Source organism: Artibeus jamaicensis, unplaced genomic scaffold, assembly GCF_021234435.1.
Source record: "Artibeus jamaicensis isolate MK-2021 breed Jamaican fruit bat unplaced genomic scaffold, CSHL_Jam_final contig_233, whole genome shotgun sequence".
In the NCBI taxonomy this organism is placed as follows: Eukaryota; Metazoa; Chordata; class Mammalia; order Chiroptera; family Phyllostomidae; genus Artibeus; species Artibeus jamaicensis.
This window is the reverse complement of record NW_026521486.1, coordinates 11,191,321-11,212,380: the sequence shown is the minus strand read 5'-3', so window position 1 is coordinate 11,212,380 and position 21,060 is coordinate 11,191,321. Positions and strand designations below refer to the sequence as shown.

Below are 21,060 nucleotides of genomic sequence, written 5' to 3'. Positions count from 1 at the left end.
CAGTGAAGGGTCAGACTGGGTTCTAAGGTAAAGGTTGTGTTACATTTGCACCTGTCCTAAAATTCCAGTTCCTCATACTGTCCTATAATGACAGCTGAAAGTTTGGGTTCATTCACTAAGCATGTAAGGGGTATAATGAATGGCCCACCAGGCCCTGTGCGGGCCGCAGGGGTACCGAGTCAGGAAAGGCCCAGCTGCTGCCCAGGAAGGTCACGTAGGAGACAGCCAGGGTGCTAGAAGAATCTCTGAAGCATGGAATGCCGACCATTTCATCAGGGGCACTGATCTCTTCTCCCTTAGATTGTCCAAAAACAATGACAACAGCCACACCAATAGCCATCCAGTGTGAATGAATCAAAATTATACCTGGTGGGGTGTTTTTTTTTTGTCAGATTGGCAAAAAATACATTTTTTGATGTGCTGCAAAATTTTAGTAATTAGTTTATTTGTGCCACAACATGAAAGGGGTTGGAAATCACTGCTCTAAACATCTGGGCACTTTAAAAAGAGGACCATCTGAATAAAGGGAATTCCAGCCCTTGGTGTCAGAAGGCAGGATGCTGCCCCTCACCAGGTGGCTCAGTTGGAGCATCATCCCGAACACCAAAGATTTCAGCTTGATTCCCAATCAGGGCACATACCTAAGTTGCAGTTTCAATCTCTGGTTGGGACGGATCTAGGAGGCAACCAATCAATGTTCCCCCCCACCCCTCTCTCTCTCAATCAGTAAACATATCCTCAGGTGAGGAATAGAAAAGAAAGCAAGATGCTCTACATCCAATCTTTGCCTCATCTCAATGGAGCCAGGTCTCGTTCTGGGCTCAGAGGAGAAGGGGTCCTTGATGAGGAGCCACAGAAACAAGCAATAGTGAGCAAATAAATGAGCAAGACAATTTTGCAGAGTATGAGCTCTACAAAGAAAGTCAACACAGGATGTGGGGAGGGAGGGAGAGGTTGATGGGATGTTCAGGGAGCACCTGGGGACCTGGGAGGGGAAGGGACAATGTCACACTCCTGCTTTGGAGGCATCTGTGGCGTTCTGGCCAGGGGCTCATGGAAGAGACTGGGGGGTGGGCGAGCTTCTCTGCCAGCAATTTCCCTCGGTCACGTCCACCTCGATCCCTGAACTCAGACCTGGGGCCTCCCACTCTCCCGCAGGAGGTCACCTGCCGAGGCAGAGCACCTGGGCCCGACATGGCTCCGTGAGGCCCTGAAAGGCTCCCAGCCTCTCAGAGTCGGAACCACTTTGTCCTCTCCCCTTGAGTGCCCTTGTCCTTGGCTGGCTCCAGACAGGTCCCACAGCTCCTCACGGCCTCTCCAGCAGGATGGCCACAGAAGTGCCACCATGGGTGTCAGCCCCTTCTTCGCCTCCAGCGTGGACATACAGTCCACACTGCAGGCCCCACAGTGACCCCGCAGGGGCTGCTTCCTGCTGCCCCCACACTGATGTCAATGCATTAGCGCCTTCTGGAAGGCAGGAAAATGCCCTATCCCTGATCCCAGGGGAGTCCCTTTGAGGCTCAGCTGTCCTCCCCTGACTGCGTCTGGGACAGGCCACAGAGCCTGCTCCGGAAGCCAAGCTGGGGAGGCAGCCCTGCATTCTCGTACCAAGCACCTACCCTGTGGAGGGCAGGCAGAGGGGTTGAAATAATTACTGAAAAAAATCTACTAGATGTTCTAATATAAGGCAACAACCACCTGGGTCTGGGAGAGCTAGAAATGCAAGCGGTACCGTGAGATCTGGGTCCTGACGAATAAGCAGATTTACCTGGTGGAGAAGGTGAACAGAGGAGAGGAAGGGGGGAGGCGTTAGAAAAATAAGTCCACACAGAAGGAGCCACCTATACCAAAGCCTCAGGGTGGGGGAGCGTGTTGGAGGGAACACGAGGACTTTAAACCCAGAACTTGGAGCTCAACCAACTCGGCTCTGAGTGTGTGGGCCAGGCCCTGGGTTGGAAGCTTGGCTGAATTCAGCCCAGGAGGGTCTTTCATGCCGTCCCAAAGAATTTTGACTATATCCTGCAGGAGGTGGGAGCCATCACAGACTATTAGGCAGGGAATTGACATCAGATTTGCACTTTAGAAAGAGGGGCTGGCGATGGCATGGAAAATGGGCGGACGGGGCCTGGAGTGAGAAGCCGTTGCAGGAATCCGGGTGAGGGACAAGGACGGCTGGACTAAGGCAGAGGTCTTCGGGACAGAGCGATGGGGAGGATGCTAGAGGAAGAAGGTTGAAGCAGCAGGACTTAGTGACCGATGTGGGGGGTAAAGGAGGGCGGGGGGAGAGGATGTGGGGAGTTCATGCTTTGTGGGGACATGCAATTATGTCATGTATATACGTTACACAAGGGAGCACTGAATATGTTTCCCCACAATTTTTAAAAACGGCCCTGGCATGTCATCAACTGAAAAAGACCACACATAGTGTATGAAGTGTCACCCTGTGTGAAGTGTACCCACGTGTATTTGCTGTCCGTACCTGGACTGACTCCCGGGGGTGGAAGCGACCCTGGTGACCAGGGCTGACTCTGAGAAGGGGAATGGGAAACCTGGGCCTGTCGTTCCCTGGGGCTGCTCCTACGAAGCGCTACAGACTGGACGGCTGTGAACAGCCGACCTTGGTAGTCTTGCGGTTCTGGGGGCTAGAAGGTCAAAATCAGGAAGCCTCCAAGGGAGGATCCTTCCTTGGCTCTTCCCGCTTCCCCAGACATTCCTGAGCCTGCGGTTGGTCACTCCGATCTCGGCCTCTCTCTGCACATGCCCTTCGTCTCCCTGTGTCTCCGTGCAAAATTTCCCTCTTCTTAGGAGACACCAGTCATGTTGGATTAGCACCCGCCCTAATGACCTCATCTTAATTCGAACACATCTACAAGGACTCCATTGCCAACTAAAGTTGGATTCACTGGTATGGGGGAGAGGGTTAGGGTTAGGATTTCAACCTATCTTTTTAGGGGACATAATTCAACCCATATCACTGGGGGACAGAGGTGGGAGGGGACCTTACTGAAAGGTTGGATTTTGTAGCATGTCCTAGTGCCCTTACCCAATTTTTCTGTTGAAAAGTGACTGAGGTTTCTGCCTCGGGAGAATGTGTAGCTAGGATGCTTTTAACCAGGACAGGACAAGGACAGTGTGGGAGCGGTAATCATGGGCTGGTTCAGTGCAACATGCTGTCCCACTGGTTGTGCACGGAAACGAGAGAGCCTGTGTCAGGCTTCTCCGTGGGAGCAGAGCCGCCAGGGAACTAAGCGCTCAGCCTCTTGTCTGATGGGGAGGAAGCAGAGCACAGTGGTGAGGGGTGCAGGCCTTACAGCCCAGCTGCCTGGCGTCAAATCCTGGTGTGACCACTCCTTCCCTGCGTGACCTTAGGCAAGTCAGTCACCTCTGGGGGCCTGTTTCTTTATCTGTATAACGGAGGGCGATAATGTGCCCACCTCCTAATGTGGCGAGAAGGAGTAAGTACAATAGCGCAGGTCAACCACTTAGCACCATGCAGCTTGTAAACCGGCAGCACACTTGCCTTTGCTATTGTGACACACTATCGTCCCATAATAAGTGCAGGTTATATATTAGTGATTATTCTTATTCCCTGCCTTCCCTGAACCCCTACCCACGACCAAAAACCTCAGCTCCTTCTGGTTGCCAAACACAATCCCCTCAACTTCCTGTGAGGGAGGGAAAAACTCTCTTGAAGAGATGAGGTGAAGCACTACAGGGGATACGGTCTGTCGCCCAGGCTGAGCGCAGGCGTGTCTTGACTCTGGTCCCACTGCTGGTGACTCAGCCCCCTCCCCCACCTGACGGCAGGAAGAGAATCGCCTGGGGCTGACTGGCTCGGGGACCCCTGACCCCAGTAGTGGCTCTAGAATTCCTCTGGATGGCTCAGGTTTGATACTTTCTCTGAAGCGTTAGATTTTTCAAAACCATCATTGGCAAGAGTCCCGAACCGTGTCCAAAGCAGTTGAGTGTCCATCACCAGCTGCATTCAACGACACCTTAAGTGGCATTTGGAGCTCCCTTCCAAATTGGGGCTTCCGATTCAGCCTAGCAGGTTGAGGGCATGTCATGTGCCCAGTGGGATTCGGCTTTCAGAGGAGTGGGGATTTTTTTTTTTTTGGCCCACTCTTGAGTCTTAAATTTCTGCCCAAGGTGTTTATTTACTCATCTGCAACTTAGATGGGGTCATTAACAGAAGGAAAGGAAGAGGTGTAGATGCATATATGGCCCCTGGTTGGCAGAGTCTTAAGTGAGCAGAGGTTAGGGGACATGGAATACTCCAGAAAAAAGAATCACAGTCTGGACTTTATCTCAGCAGTTGGCTTCCTTCTCTTTTTAGGGCGGGGGCAGAAATGAGTTTCCTTGATCACGGGCCTGCTAGAGAACTTCGTGCATAGTTGGGGCCTCATAAACATTTGAATGAATGAAGATGCAAAAGGCTGTTACTAAGTGTTTGGTGATACTATAAGTAAACAGACTAAGACTCTTCCTGGACTAATTCAGATGCAACAAGGCTTCAACATGGAGACATAGGCAGGTGAGATTCAGGCGTGGGTCTTAGAAGAAAGGCCTTCCCTAAATAGGCCTTGAGGGGAAATGCTGGCGAACAGGTGGCCTTTGAAGTCAGGAGTATGAATGACTTTGCCCTGGGGAGGGACTGAGGAAGAGGCCTCCTCAGGAGTTGAAGGAGGAGGAGGCCCAGGGCAGAGAAAAGCCCAAGGAGAGGGAGGTAGCAGAAACCAAGGGAACTAAGAGGGACAGGGGTCGCCAGAATCCAAGGCTGCCTGCCACACCAGCAGAAAAGATGAGGTCAGAAAGGAGGCCACCGGGCTTGGGAGAGCCATCAGCGCCCTTAACAGCAGCACTTCCAGCAGCCTGATGTGGGCGGGAACCAGATTGCAGGCTACAGACAGTTTGCCAACACTTGAAATTTGTTCTGTGCTTCCAAAGTGTTAAAAGCAAAACAGAAACACTGGGTGCCTACAGCCACGCAGAGAACTACGTCTTAAATGGCATTTGGGGCTCTTCCAAATGAGGGCTTCCAATTCAGGCTGGCAGGTGGAGGGGGTGCCATTTGCCATATGGGATTGGTGGCTCCCAGGGGAGTGAGCTTTTTGTCTTTTGGCACACTCAGTCCGTTCAATTTCTGCCCGAAGTGTGTGTTTACTCATCTGCCAGCAAATCTCTGAAACTCCAGTTTAAAATATTATTTACACAGGAACATTCCCTTCCCTTAGCAATTAGCCAGGCAGCCAGTACTTATTTCAAAGGCATGTGCTCAATACAAAGCACTTCGTTCACAGCCGTGACAAAGGTGCTTTGGGTAACAGTGAAGGAGTGGGTCCCGTCCTTCGAAAAGTCTGTGGTCATCACAGGTGAACTCACCTTCCAGCAAGTCATTAGATCACCCTGTGGAAGGTGGGGACCATCAGACTCGATGATCTGCAAAGTCCCTTCTAGCTCTGAAGAGCATTTGATTTTGTGGTCTGACGTTAGCTATGCAAATGGCAGAACCACATTAACCTGTGGGGGAAACTGAGGCATGTAGAAGGTAACAGAAATAAGTGGAGCTTCAGTTCATGCCCACTCCTGTATCTTACAAGATGATACAGGGAACCAATAGCCTGAAACCTGTGTGGGGCAGAACTGTCCTGGGTGCTTCTCTGCTCCGTTCAGTTATCCTCCAGCTGTGCGAGGGACTTGATTTTCTCTTCACACCTGAGGACACCAGGGCTCCGGGAGGTCAGGAGACCTGCGTATGGTCACATGGTGAATGTGCCCCATCTTGGATTTGAACCTCATCTGTCTGACTCCAAAGCCCAAGTTCTAAGTTCTCTCTATGAAAAAAAGTAGCTCCAATCAAAGAATCAATGTTAGAAAATGTGAAAGCATCTTCCAGACGAGGCCCACAGGTTCATCTCGACAGCTCAACCCATAACCTTAGCTGGTCCGAGGCCTCCGGATGCACGTCAGCCCCTGCGTCCGTCTACCATCATCACCGTTGTCCAGGGCCAGAGGTCCCTGTGAGAACAATGGAGAAATATTCTGAGAAATATGAGAAAAGGGCTCAACCTCACTCGTAATCCTGGAAATGCAGTGAGAACCACGCTCAGAATGTGTTTCATATCCATCAGGTTGGCAAAAACTGTGAAGTCTGATGATGGCAGATTTGAGCAAAGATATGGAATAGTGAGAACTCTTAAACACCACTGGCGGGGATTCTGAGTCCTCCAAGGAAACTCAAAAATACCTCATTGTATTCGCAGGCTTATACCCTAGAGAAACTCCTCTATGGAAATGAGGACACATGCACAGAGATGTCCATAGATGCAGTGTTTGTAACAGCAAAAGAAAAAGGAAAGGAAGAGAAACAAGCTGTCTGTCTATGGGAGAACAGATAAATTAATTGTGGTATGTTCATACTTGGAGTATCAAGTAACAATGAAAATAAGTGAACTAGATCTGCCTGCTGTTACACAGCTAAATCCCGGAAACATCATATTGTTGTGCTGGGGGAAAAGGCAAGCGGAGGCAGGAGTTGTGTAGTGTGCTAACATTTACATAAAGTTTACCAACATGTAGGACAGTCCATATATTATTAGGAATTTATACAAGTAGTAAAAAGTATAAAGCGTGCCAGGGGTGGTGAATGTCAGATTCGGGAGAGATGATAACCTCAAGAAGGTGGAAGGGTTCATGGAGTCAGGACCGGTGCCCAGAGCCTTTGCATTGTAACCCTTAGTGTTTTCAGCTGGTTTGGGCGCTGAGCGTGGATGTGGTCACTGTTTTACCCTCTACTTTCTGTGTGCCTCACGTAACTCATTAACAGAAAAGGTATTTTGCTGGCATTGGCAACAGCACATTCAGAAGGCCAGTTCCCAGATATTAATAAGCATTACTTAAATAAATGTTAAGTGGTTCAATAAATTTGGGAAACATTGGCTTACATAAAATTCAATAGGCTTTTTAAAAAATGGGTGCTTTTAACATCCTGTGTTTCTTGTAAATCTCAAAGAGAATGTTAATCTTATTTAAATATTTTACCACAGGTTGGGGGCAGCTTCGGGGGGTGTGGCCAGCAAACTGTAACTGCCTGCTACCTATTTTTGTGAAGAAAGTTGTGGGGGTGGGGGGGATAGCCCCGCCCACTGGTTTCATATTGCTTATGGCTGCTTTGGCACTGCAGTGGCAGGGCTGAGTTATGACAAGAAACTGGGTGGCCTACAAAGCCTAAAATATTTACAGAAAAGAAAATTGTGGGCCTGTTATAGGGCATTTTATGGTACTGGTGGTCCTAGGAATGTACTTGGGGTTTATAACATGAGAACTTCGCTTTATACCTCAGGAACTGGTATGTTTCTTTGTGAAAATTGTTATAAAGAACTCCGTCAGTTCTTTCTAGACTTCCTTTTAAGACAGTGTGTGCGTGTTCATCTTTGAATCTCTAGCATCTGGCACAGTAGCCAGCATATACTTAGCAATTCCTGTGTGCTTCACTGAGTTAATTTTGACTTCAAAACCATTGGTGGAACAGACTAACTAGGATATAGATTCATTAGCTGTAATGGACATGCAAAATACCTGTAGCACAGGTAAGGCAAGAGTTTAAAATTCTCCCTCATACAACAATCCAGATATAAGCAGTGCTGGGCTGTTATGGCAACTCTAAGTCAGGGACCCAAGCACCTTCCCTCTTGTTGCTCTGCTATTCCTTCCGCGGCACCTTCCTCTGCATGGCCCAACATGGCCGACCCCCACCCCCCACCCTCCAGGACTACATCTGTCTGGTGTAGGGGTGTCAAACTCATTTTCACGAGGGCCCACATCCACCTCACAGTTGCCTTCAAAGGGCCGAATGTGCTTTTAGGACTGCATAAATGTAACTACTCCCTAACAGTTAAGTGAGAGCTCGGCGCTGCTGCCAGGTAGAAACAAGGTGCAGGGCTGAATTCGGCCCTTAGGCCTTGTGTTTGCCACCTGTGATCTAGTGGGGAAAGGGAAAGTAGAGGGACAGGGCATGCCCCGGAGATTGCGTTCATAATTTTTGTCACTCCCTATTGGTCAGCACTTAATCATGTGATCATGTATAGCTGCAAGAGAAGCTAGAAAATGCAGTCTTTAACTGGGCAGCCATGTACCCAGCTAAAAATTCAGGTCCTACCATGTGTAAAGAAGATAAATGCTTCTGGAGGACAAAAACCAATCTCTGCCATAAAGGGATACACATTAAGGACTTACCAAAATCAGGGGGTGACTCCCTTTTCAAGGGATGGGCCTTACTTTCAACCCTTAAAATAAGCCATGATGCTGAATCCAGAGATGTGTGATGCTGCTTCATTATTTTCTACTCCAAATAGTATGACAACACATTCAGATATGAACACACTAGTCTCAGTCTCCTGAGTTTTGTAGCCATTGCATTTGAGATAAATCTTTTTTCACATATTTGAACACACCAAAAATTTCTATTGTGGGAGAAGACAAACAGTAGGTTTTGCCACTAACTGGGCATTTACTTATAAGGAGGAGGAGGGTCCCAGGCCCTTCAGTATCTCTCAGAAGGCGGAGAAAATTGGCCGGGAAGAAGCTGTGGAATCACCCTTTGTTTACCTTGTCCAAGGACGGCTTAATGAGCTGGCTCTTTTCTGCTCTTTAGTAGCAGCACGAAACAGCAAGTGGGCACAATTGGTGGACAAAGGTTTCTCCTAGGAACTTTGCAAGCGTTATATGTTCCATTTGCTGCAATAGTACAATTTTTTTCTGCATGGAGATCTTGATGTGACTTGCTTCAGCACCAAAGTCTCCATTTGTTCATCTTTTTGATGCCCCAAAGAAAATAGAGAACATCAGCTGCGGCGTTCGAAACCTGTGTGAGGGAATTTGGCTTTCTTAGGAAAACATGTTGAGGAGAGAGGGGGGTTATTACAGGGGCAGGGAAAGCTGTATTCCATTCAGGCCCATTTCACAATTTATTTCTCAAGGCACCATTGTACTGGCACGCAGACAGAATACAGTGACGGCAACTGCTTGATGTGCAAGAGGTGATGCAAAAGAATCGTGTTCCCCTCCACCAGGGTTTCTTAACCTCTGCACTTTGGACACTGGGGCGAGGGGGATGTCCCGTGCATGGTAGGATGTTTAGTAGCATCCTTCACCTCTACCTGCCAGATGCCAGAAGCACCTCCCAAGCTGTGACAACCAAAGTGTCTCCAGACATTGGCAGATGTCCCCTGGGTGACAAAGTCACCCCTGGTTGAGAATCACTGTCCTTCGCAAACCTGGAGATATCCAGGGACTTGCTAAATGACTGAAGAAGAAGACATGGATTCTGCTCCAAAACACCCCTGAGACTCCTCCAGTGAGTTAACCCTTCTTGGGCTTCCAGTTTCCTGGTCTTAAGAAGGTCAGGACTTGAGCTGTGTGCTTTCTTTCAGCACTAACATTCTGGGATTCTGCGAGTCGGAAGCTGTTATGAGGCACTCGTCTCTGGCATACAACTTAAGGGAAAGCAGAATGCAGAGGAGAGGATTTGAGCGGAGAGGGTTTGAACTGAGTGGCACAGCGTGTAGGCAGGCAGGAAAGTGGGGGGCCAATGTGCCTGCAGAATGAGAAGCAGGCCTTGTTGGCTGGGATGGTAAGAAAGAAGAAATGGTTAAGAGATGGGAACCTTTCCAGAGGGGCAATTGCAAGAGGGCCTTGAATTTGGAGCCTATGGTTGGGAATTGATATTCGTCTGGCACCCAGCCCAGTACCTGGCACCTAGCACTTACCCAGGCAGCAGCTGCATGGAATCTCTGTGAACATGGCAGCATGGAGAGGCAGTGGAGTGGGTTAAGATCAGGCCTCTAGCTACAGCCTGCTGGTTCAGATCTCAGTCCCAAGGCTTGCAGGCTCTGTGACCTGGGGCAAGTTTCTTAGCCCCTCTGTGCGGCTGTGTCCTCTTCTGAAAGATGAAGTTCATTGTTCTACAGTCACAGAAGGGATTAGATAAGATCATACATGTAAATGAGTGTGTGTGTGTGTGTGCATGCTCAATTACAGATAATGTATAGGTTTTGTGTGTGTGTTCGTATATATGTAAAGTTAGAATAGTTCCTGGCACACAAGTGCTATTATATGTTCCACTGTTATGATTATTAATTATTATTATTAAACCAATAAAATATTTTGAGTAGGGAAGCACTCTGCTCCTTGCACACTATTTGACATACAATAGGTGATTCAAATGGCTGCTTTTTCCAATTTCCTAATTTCTAGGGAGTGTAATCTCGAGCTGGACAGCCACCTGCTCAGCCAAAACCCCGTGAAGGTGGGCGGCTCTGTGTCACTGCGAGAAGGCAGTGGAGAATGGATGCCGGGGTGTAGTTAGCACTCACTGCTGCACATTTCTTCCCCAGGGGATCCTTTTGGACATGGTAATAAGTGTCTGCTACGAAATAAGAGCAAAAACAGAGAAGCTAAAGTGTTGGGTGGAGAAAGGGAGAAAAGCTATTGCATAGAAAAGAGTGGGACCCGAGCACCAGAAAGCATGTGATAAACTCTGAGAATGTCGCTTGATTAGCCAACACCCCCATTTAATAGATAATGAAACTGAGGCTGTCCCTGGAAATGAGAACGTATCCAAGGTCGCAGAGCTAATGGCGGTACAGCTGTGCCGTAAAACCCTTGGCCCTGTTCCTACCTTACCAGTTGCTTTCAGAGCTGTTCTGTAGGCCCCTGGTCTGCAGGGTTCCTCCTTCCTGGCAGGGTCTGGACGTGACCTCAGAATCCTCCTTCACACCGTATTTCAGTCGGCCACACCAAAGGGGCAGACACTGCCCGAGATGAGCCCTGTTCTCCACCCTGGTTTGGGTGTTATTCACTGGGGGTGCTGCCTGCCTGTAACGTTTCTCCTGCCTTTCAGGTGGCTCCCCCAGGTCCCCATCTTCTAGAAAAATCCAGTCTATGTCAGTATCACACGCCCCACGTTCTCTGGGTCTGGGCCATCTTCAAAGAGTGCCTCCAGCATAGCCAGAGAAGATTCATATTCTCGTCATTCCTCACTAAAACCTTACCACATAGGTACTGCTGTCCCATTCTACAGATGAGCAAGTGGAAGGCTTGCCCAGGGTTATTCTGCAAGGGAGTGTGCCGTGTTGGCTTGTGGATTCAACACCAGTGAATTTTCCTGCCACCCTTCAGTGAGTTCCTGAGTATCAGATAAATGAAATCAGCACTGTTGTCTGCTCCTGGATATTATAAATCTCACCGGTGTGCCCCCCAGAGAGAGATGGGAGGCTGGCGGCTTGATCCTTAATTACTGTTTTGAGTTAGTGTTGTCCTCTCATTTTTCTCCCCTGAGCATCTGCATTTTCAATTACATAGTCTCCTACGTCGCCAAACAGTTTCCTTAGCATCCTTTTCCATGACAGCTCAGGAGGGCGAGGCCCTCGTCAGGCTCACTTGCTGCTGGCCTGCAGCTGGCACTCTCAGGCGGGTGTGAATGGATCTTGGCACTTCCCTTTGCCCCTGAGCCTCTTCAGGGCAGAAACCTCATCCCGTTGGCCTCTCTGCATCTCCAATGTGTGGCACGTAGCAGACATTTCCTAACGCCGGGTTCTGTGGAGCTGGGCTGGGGCAGTGTGGGGACACACGCAAACCCAAGCCTTACTTAAGCCTGGACTTTGAGCGGGGACAGCTCTGGGTTGAAGTGGAAGGAGGAGGAGCCCAATGACTTTAGGGCAAGATACTTAACCCCTCTCTGGCTCTATTTCCTCATCTGTGAAATGGGGGTGCTGAAACCTGCCTTTTAGGGGTTCCTATGAAGGCTTAGGGAAGATAGGAGCACGGGCTTAGGCGTCAGCCTGCCTGGGTTGAATGCCGGCACCGCCACCTGTGCGCTGTGTGGCTTGGGCAAGGGACACAACCTCCCTGCCTCGGGTGTTTCACTGGGAAGTGAAGAGAACGGGGACCAGTGCATGGGGTTCTTTCGAGGATGAGGTGGGCCGCTCGCTGCACAGGAATGCTTGCCACGTGGAAAGCTATTGAAAAGTGTCAGGTGCTATCATCATCATCATCATCACCATCATTATTATTTATTATTATTATTATTAAACTATAGTGTGTTAGGGAAACTGTCAATACTCCTTTGTCTCCGATTATCGCTAACATTTCTATTCTGTTCCAAGGCAACTAACCTGCCCACTAGCGTTGGGGAACCAAATCATGGGTCACGAGGGCCCAGGCAGCGGAGTGGGGACCCCTCCCTGACTCAGAGCCACCCCCGAGACAGCCAAGCACCTCAGCCCGTGTCCCGTGGTCGTGGGCTCCGGCATCTTCCTTGTGAGTAGGGCAAGCGTCCCACCCCCTACACACAGCTCCCCGGCTGACCCCGGGCAGCCGTCTCTGACAGGGGTCTTGGACGTTGCTCTGTCCCAGATTGCCAGCCCGCTGGTGAGACCCGGATGAACGAGAAGAGAAACGCACGGAAAGGGAGGTGAGGAGCCAAGCGAGCCACAGCGGAGCTGTCACAGGGCCCAGCAAATGACCGCAGCGAGGGCTGGGCTCAGCGAGGCCAGGCTCCAGAACTGCTGGGGGGCAGGAAGACCTTCGGGCACCGGCCATTTGTGTGGTTGGAGGGTGACGGGAGGGAGGGACTTCCAGATGGCCTGATTAAATCCCTGAGAAGAAGACCTACAATTAGAAAGTAATGGCACAGGAATAAGTATGCATTTCACGTACTGGGCAACTATTATCGCCCTCTGTGCTGCATGGTTCCGATGGAGGAGCTGCCTTAATCCTCCCACAGAGAGACAGTTGTCAGGCACGTTTTGCAGATGGGAAACCAGCAGAAGCGTGGAGAGGTTAGGTTACCTTTCCGAGGTGGCAGGTAAGAGCCAGACAGGGATGTGAACTTGGGACTCAGCTTTGTCTGCTGAGGGCTGCCCGGGCTCTGGTGTCACACACGCAGGCCAAGCCTCACTTTCCTTGCCAATAGAATGGGAGTAATGACAACAAGCGCCCCTTCGAGGAGAGGATCAGGTGAAGTGCTGGAAGGGAGCACTCTGCACAGGGCCTGGTACCCGATGGTCCGCCAAAAAGGGTAGCTTTTTAATCACTGATGAGGAAGGTCGTGGTGTGGGAACTGTTCAGGCCTTTGGGGGCTTGGGGTCCAGAGCCATGCATGAGGAATCCCTCTGAAGCCCAGAAATTGCCAGCACATCACGGAGAACCGGGCTGTGCGGGGTAGTTCGTAGGACGGACTCTGGAGCCACACTGTCTCCCTTCAAACCCAGACTCCTACTTACTGGCTCTGTGACAATGAGCAAGTTCATTAACCCCTCCATGCCCTGTTCCCCTTATCCTTACTATAGGTTAATAATAATAACACCTTCCTCATAGGGTTATCATGAGAATGAAACAAGTTAATATTTGTAAAAAACTCATAAAATGCCTGGTACATGGTGAGTGCTATGTACCTGTTAAATAAGTAAAACATGCCCTGGCTGGTGTAGCTCAGTGGATTGAACGTGGGCCTGCCAACCAAAGCATTGCCGGTTTGATTCCCAGCCAGAGCACACACCTGGGTTGTAGGCCAGGTCCCCAGACGGGAATGCAACCACACGTTGATGTTTCTCTCCCTTTCTCCTTCCCTTCTCCTCTCTCTAAAAATAAATAAATAAAATCCTTTAAAAAATTAATAATGTAGTAAAACACGTAATGCCCGTGTTGCTGTTTCCCATGTGAGGAAAGTGAGTGAGATTAAGGAACCTGTACCACGTTTCCCAGTGAGTGGGGGCCGAGCTGAGGGATGAACCGGGCGGCCACGCTGGCCGCAGGCACCGTGGGGCAGTGTGGGGGGGGGGGGGGGGGCTGGGGGCCTGGGAGGTGCCGGTTTCCGGGCCGGTGGAGTCAGCCTTGGCCCCACCGGTGGAGGGGGAAGGAGGGGCTGGAAGCCCGGCTGGGCGGGGCCTCCGAACTCTGCATGTTGGGCGTGTCCAGAACCCGTGCTTTCCTCACGCGTGACTCCCATGCGCCCTCCCTCCCCAACCCCAGTCATCACTTAGCTGGCAAAGCCCGCTGAGGACCCGGGTCTCCCACGGGGAGAAGACCTGCCTTTCCCCTGGTGGGGCGTGTTAGACATGGCGTCCAATCGGAGGTCTTAAGAAGTGCTTTTACTGCAATGTTCGTTTGTTTTTAGTTCTTTTCTTTTATTCATTTTAGAGAGAGGGGAGGAGAGGGAGCAAGAGGGAGGGAAACGATGTGAGAGAGACACATTAATGGGTTGGTTGCCTCTTGTATGCACCCCACCTGGGGACAGAGCCCGCAACCCAGGCGTGTGGCCTCACCAGGACTTGAACGGTGACCTTTCATTTTGTGGAATGATGCCCACCCGACTGAGCTACACTGGCCAGGCACTGTACTGTTGCTTAGTCTCTGTGTCTCCGTATTTGCTTCTTTCAAACAGAGTATATTCTGTCCAAACAGTGTGCACCCAGCTTTGTAGTTCATAAAGGTTGTGGTACGGAATCTCTCACGTCGACTGAGAGCCGTGTGCTAAATTCCGTACTCTTCTAAGCGCTGGACACGGATTATCTCATTTAATCCGTACCCACCATCTTAGCAGGAAAGTTTTGTGACGAAACTCATTTTACAGACGAGAGAACTCGACAACAGAGAGGTTAAGTCACTTGCCCTAAGAAATCACAAAGCCGCGAAATAGCAGAGCCGGGAACCAGAGATGCGTGCTCATAACTTCTATGCTAGCTTTAAAAATGAACAAGTGAGTAAAATGTGCGGGGAGCCTGGCCAGCTCGCCATCGGCGCTCAGCGCGTGCAACGACAGATGGGCAGAGTGCGTCGGCCCCCGCAGCCACGCCAGCTCCTCCTTGGGGAGGCAGCGTGTCCCTCTCTGTGCTCGGGCCGTGGGCCTCCTGGAAAACATCTTTCTGAAGTCACGTTCCCGAACTGGTGGAAGCTTTGAGCCGGTCTCAGGGCTGGGGCCCTTGAGAAATCAGAGGAACTGACCACCTCAGGGGCTGACCTCTTACTGAAATTGACCCGGTTTTTTTTATGGCATCTCTGAAAGCCGCTTGAAGGGAAAGCCACTGAGGTGACCGCCTTCTAATGAAGCCCCAGGGAGCTGGCTTAATAGATTTCTGCATAAGTAAGCCCTGCACTTAGGAGGCTCTGTCATTTGTCCAGGCCACGGGGGACTTGTTGGTCCTCAGTGGCAGACCCTTCAGAGACGCTCCAGAACTAGCAAACGAAGCTCTGAGTTGTGTTTACAGGAATGCTGCAGGAATTAGGATGTTTGCGGAGGTCAGTTTTCTCACAAGCCCGGTTGGACATAAAGCCATGGTTTATGGAAAATGTTTCTTACCTGCTTCTCTGTTTGCCTCCCTTGGCTGGTAAAGTTCAGTAACGAGGACCATGACTGAGGGATTCTCGATAGACAGATGTTTCCCGGGGCCTCAAGAATGAATGGTGGGTGGTGTGCATGGCTCTCCCATCACTTACTGCTGTGTGCCCCCGGCACAAGGACAGGCACCGGAAGGTGCTAACCAGGGGAAGGGGGAAAGGGGCCTGGAGATGGGCCTGGCAAGGGAGAGGAGTGCACCTCCTTCACATGCACTGGTCAGAGAAGCCCTCCTCTGGACCTGACATTGAAGCTCATACTTGAAGGGTGAGAAGAAGCCAGCCCTGCAGATAGGGGAAGGGCATTCCAAGGAGGGGGAATAGCAGGAGCTAAGTCCTCAAGGCAGGAAAGATCTTGGCCTGTTGAAGGGACAGAAGAGGGAGGGAGGAAGGGAGGGGCTGGAGGGCAGGGCGGGGCCCTCCAGGCCCTGCATGGGGAGCTATTCTCCGTACACAGGACGGCATTAGGAGGTTTCGAGCAGGGGCAGAGCATGGCCCTATCTATATTTTAAGCTTACTCTTCCCTTGTTTAAGAAACCGCTTGGGAAGGCGAGGAGAGTGACAGCAGGAAGACCAGTTAGGACTGTAGTCATCTAGGCAAAAGATGCTGGCGTTTGGAGCCAGGGTCCGGCCCTAGGGGGTGGAGAGAGGTGGATGGATTTGGAATGGGGGATTTGGGTGGCAAAAGCAACAGCTGATGGAATGGGTAAGGGTGTGAGAGAAGGTCTGGCCTGAGCACCTGGGGTTTGGGGGAGGGGACAGTGGTGCCATTTATGGAGATGGGATGGCTGGGGGACAAGTTGGGAGAGAGGTGGATGTGTTAGTAAAAAGTTCCACTATGGACGTACTGAATGTGAGGGTCTGGGAGACACCAAGGACATGCGCTGGAGTCAGGCAGTTGCCTGTGGGGGCACACCCGCCCACCCAGAAGAGCCAGGTCCCACCCACTGAGAGGGGTCAGTTCTGCCGGGTGAAATCCTGACTTGCTGCCTAGCAGCTCGGTGACATGGGAAATTTCCTCATCTCTGGGCTGGGGCTCCTACTCACACCTACATTGTGGGCTTGTTGTAAAAATCATACGAATTAATACATGGAAAGAGCTTAGATTTCCATAGTACGTCTTCAATAAATGTTAGCTTCCTACAACAATTTTTATCATCATCATCATCATCTTAGCTACAGTAATCTTCCTGCCATTTGTCTCTTTCTAATTAAAATCAAGGATCTCTGTCTCTGGCACACACTTCTCCTGATGGATGTCCCGGGAATTATCTGTTCAGCAGTCTGGGAGCTCAGGGAACACAGGGTCAGTCGGGTCTGCGTCTCCCTCCTCCTGGCCCCCTTGCATGGTGTCCACACACAGTAGGTGCTTGGTAACATTTATCTAGTCACGTGGAATTCAGCGTGACTCCAGAAAAAAACATGCTTCATTGAGAGAATCAATCAAGCATTGAAGCTAGCAGACAGAAATAGGACATTGCAAACTCAGTGACAGTGACAATTCATAGCATCTCTGCTCCCCATTGATTTCACAGCCCCATTCTATGCCCCAGAAGCTCTAACCTTGGATGCTGGTGCCCAGAGCCCCTCTGCCCTCCCCCACCACTGGGGAACTCTCAGTCTTCCCTGGAGAGTTTTCCAGCAACGCTGGGGCCATCTCTAATCTTGGACTTGAGAGTCCCGGTAAACTAGGGACCCCGAGGTACCTTACTTAGTTCTTTCCTGGGCTCTCATACACGTGGGCCCTGAGAGGCTGACTCGACAGCAGTTCCTGAAGCTCGCAGGCAGACTAGACCTCTATCAACACCAAGTTCAGGGTTCTCAGGACGGTATCTTCGGTATCTTCGCTGCGTCAGCTCCCCCTCCTGGCCAGAAGCAAACGCCTAGTGTCTCCTATTGAGAGCCTGACGTATCCTATCTACCATGGGGTTCCTATTACAGGACAGCCTTGGGCCAAGGCCCCTCCGTAGGCAGAGAAGAATGATGTATCCGGAACCCAGTGAAGGGTCAAGTACATACACATTCCACCTACTTCCTGAGTCTGTTCTTGGTTCACCCCTCCATGCTCTCCCCAGATCCTAGCCCTACTGCTGAGCAGCACATCTTAGTACCTTAAACGTTCTAGAATAGCCCCTATCATTTCCTCCAAGGATAAAACAGAAGGTAATTCCTGCACATGTAAGTCTAATCCTTCCAAGCGGGTTCATCAGAGGCGACAACAGAGATAGGAATGCCGAACTCCCGGCTCTCCCTCGGTTTCCAGTCTGAATCAGCAGGAGGAGAGATGGGCAGGGGCCTGCAACAGCACCGACTGTCACAGTCGGCGATGCTGATGCGGGCGTGTGGTTCCCTGGCCTCGGGGCCATGAGCTGAGAAATGGGCACCTGCATGTAGAGAAGTCAGAACCCACGACCTCTGCTCCGTCTCGGCCACCACAACCTTCAGTCAGGCCCTTGTCACTTCTCTTTGTCATCGGTGGCTTCCTCCATCCACTCAGCTGGTCCATTAGCGCTAACATGGCTCCAGCCTCTGGGGGTGGCTCCCACAAACCCACCCTCCACTCCCTCCCAGAGTTGGGCATCCGACCATCGCAGTCCCCTGCCTGCTTAAAAATCTCCCATGGCATTTAAGGGTGAAGTCCGGAGCCTTAAAACTTGAGTCAGGCTCCTCCGTTGTCCAGCCCCGCTCTCCGCTCCAGCACTCTGCCTGCAGGTACGGGCTCCAGAAACACTGACACCTTCATCGTTATCCCCACTCCACCTGCCGGGTCTCAACTCCATACTTCTGCTGACGCCAGCCCTGCTCACATTCTTCCGCCCTCTCTCCCATCATCTCCGTTTTTAAGGCACAGCTCAGGGGTCACCTCCCCCAGGAAGCCTTGCTGTATTCCCTAGGCTCTATTTGGTGCATGTCTCCAATCTCTCAGTCACTGCAGTCACCACATGGGGTCATAGCGGCCAGTGCTTTGCCCTCTCTCCCCTTCCAGGCCGGGGACAATGACATGTTTAGCTTTGTGTCTTCAGCACTGAGAGCAGAGCTTGTCACAAACAGCTGCTCAATAAAATGCCTGGAGATTTGACTCAGTAAGTGATTGATTTCATTGTGAGGCGCAAGTAACATGCCAAACAAGCAGAGTTTGCGTCACCTTCTGGAACCCACTGATTTTTCTCTCCACCCTTCCCTAACCTCTCACTGCGACAGGGGCACAGGGTGACACAGTGGATGCCCAGATCGGCTCTCCAGACTGCCACAGTTCGCCCACTGCTTGCTGGCTGTGTGGCCTCTGGCAAGTCCTTTATCTGTGTCTGCTCCCCCATGGTTAAGAGAGAGGTAATAATAGTACTCAATTCTTGGGGTTGTGTGGGATTGAATGAATTACTTCATGTAAAGAGTTTAGCATGGTGCCTAGCCCCTGGGAAACATTCAGTAAGTATTAGCCAGTCTGATGCTTTGCTCAGCACGCTGTGGGAATGGGGGTCAGGACAGACCTGTGGCAGATATGAAGGACAAACGGTCAAGACATCCAACTTTCACTGAAGTCTAGGAACAGGCAGTGGCCATTAAAAGCGAAGTTTCCTGGTGCTACCTAACTCTTTGCAGCCTTGCTGGGCAGTCTCTGAGGAAGCTGCTGACCATCTCTCCCTCCTTAGGGCTGACGACTGCTTTTTCGCTTCTCGGAAGCTGGACGCAGTGGCCATCGAAGCCAAGTTTAAGCAGGACCTGGGTTTCCGGATGCTGAACTGCGGGAGGACAGATCTGGTGAAGCAGGCGGTATCTCTCCTGGGGCCCGATGGGATCAACACCATGAGCGAACAGGTACGGGGTCCTCTGAGTGTCTGAACTCACACCCCCACCTTCACCATCAGCCCAGGCCCATGGCTAGATAGAAACAGCAGGCACTGGACAGAGGCGCCCCCTACTGGTGATGTAGAGTGCTCTTTTTTGTTGTTTCTTTTTGCCCTTTTTTTGTTGTTTTAGTTTTTAAAATAAAAATACCCTTGTTCATTTTTATAGAAGTTGCACGTGATCGTTGCAGCTGACATGGAAAATAGAGAAAAACAGGCCTATTCCAGAAAGTAAATAATGCCATCACCCGGATAACCATCATGTTTATTTTTAGTATGTGTCCTTCATGTTCTTTTTCCAGCGCGGTTAAAATTAGTTCTCTGCTGGCCTGTTACTGAGTCACAGAACAAGTCAAGGCAGATTTTCACCAAACTTTCAGGGTGTGCTTAAGAAACACAAAAGGCCTTCTGGGAGACCCTAGGAGGAACCTCAGAGAGAGGCCTCTGTCCCCCAACCCCCTGACCCTGAGGAGCAGTGAAAGGCAATGTGGGGCTGCCAGTCAGGGAGACGCCGTCACTGTGAGCCCCACAAGGAAGGTCACAAGGGCCAGACGGAGCAGTTCCTGCAGCCAGCTCCAGCCAGGGAGCAGTTCATCCAGCCAGGGAGGAGTAGCAGCCACTGATTTTCTTGAGCAATACCCTGAGCCCTGATACACACACACACACACACACACACACACACACACACACACACACAATTTGTACTATCTTTTTATAAAAAAACAGGAATGTATTATATCTTGTTTTTAGTGTTTTATATAAAGATAATTTGTAATGTTATTAAATTTCTTTAAAGATTCCATTCACTCACTTCTAAAGAGAGGGGAAGGGAGGGAAAAAAAGACGTAGAGAAACATCAGTGTGTGGTTGCCTCTCATACACCCCCAGCTGGGGACCTGGCCTGCAACCCAGGCATGTGCCCTGACTGGGAATTGAACCAACGACTCTTTGATTCACAGGCTGGCGGCACTCAATCCACCAAGCCACACCTGCCAGGGCTATTAAATATTTTTAATCCCTTTTAATGGCTACTTAAAATGGTCATATTATTTATTCAGTCAACCACACCTTAGTTGCTGAATATTTTACGTTGTTTATAATTACTTATGTCACTAATGCTAAGCTAACTAAACTTACACAAATCTTTGTTCAAATCCCTAATTATTTCATTGGGGGAAATTCTTAAAAGTGGCTCAAAGTCATCAACCTGTCTTATGGTTTTTGATCTCTATCACTTTTTCAGAGACCTGGTTTCCTTATACACCCTCCAACTATATATGTGCTCCCTATTAGTTAAGCTTTTACTTACTGCCGGTTTTTCATTGGACCTTTACTGTCTTTCTTGTTTACTTAGAAGGGCTCTTTACACATTAGGCACATAATGTGACAAATATCTCTTTATTGTGATGTGACAAATATGTCTCAATTTATTGCTTACCTTTGAATTTTGTTTGTTTTCAATGTTATGTCCTTAATGCTGTGATGATTTTCCTTTGTGATTTCTTTTATTACTTTTGCCCCTAGATGTCTTCTATGTTTTTAATTTTGTCTCCATATCTCTAATCAAACTAGAAATGATTTTAGTAGATGGTGCAAGATCAGGCCCTTTGTACTTGACCATTTCCCCCAATTGCCACCTTCATAACGCTCTTTATTGAAAAATCCATCCCCACCTTCTATTGGTTGTGGTACTTTGTTTGTGATGAGCAGGAGTCGTGGGCAAATGTGGAATGTTTGAAAGCCGTTCCTCATTTGCTTGCCTTTTGCTTGTACACGATAACGTCAAAGCAGATGTCTGCGATGGGGGTGTTATGCTCAGAGG

At 50.0% G+C, this 21,060-nt stretch overlaps 1 protein-coding gene across 3 annotated transcripts in view; it reads left to right on the top strand.

Moving 5' to 3' along the window:
- Window positions 1-21,060, top strand: part of ABTB3 (ankyrin repeat and BTB domain containing 3) — a 265,773-nt gene that overhangs the window by 202,118 nt on the left and 42,595 nt on the right. For all 3 annotated transcript variants that reach the window (XM_037160398.2, XM_037160400.2, XM_037160396.2), the window contains exon 5: window positions 19,044-19,209. In XM_037160398.2, the coding sequence (XP_037016293.2) occupies window positions 19,044-19,209 (166 nt within the window). The remainder of the gene's footprint in view (window positions 1-19,043; window positions 19,210-21,060) is intronic.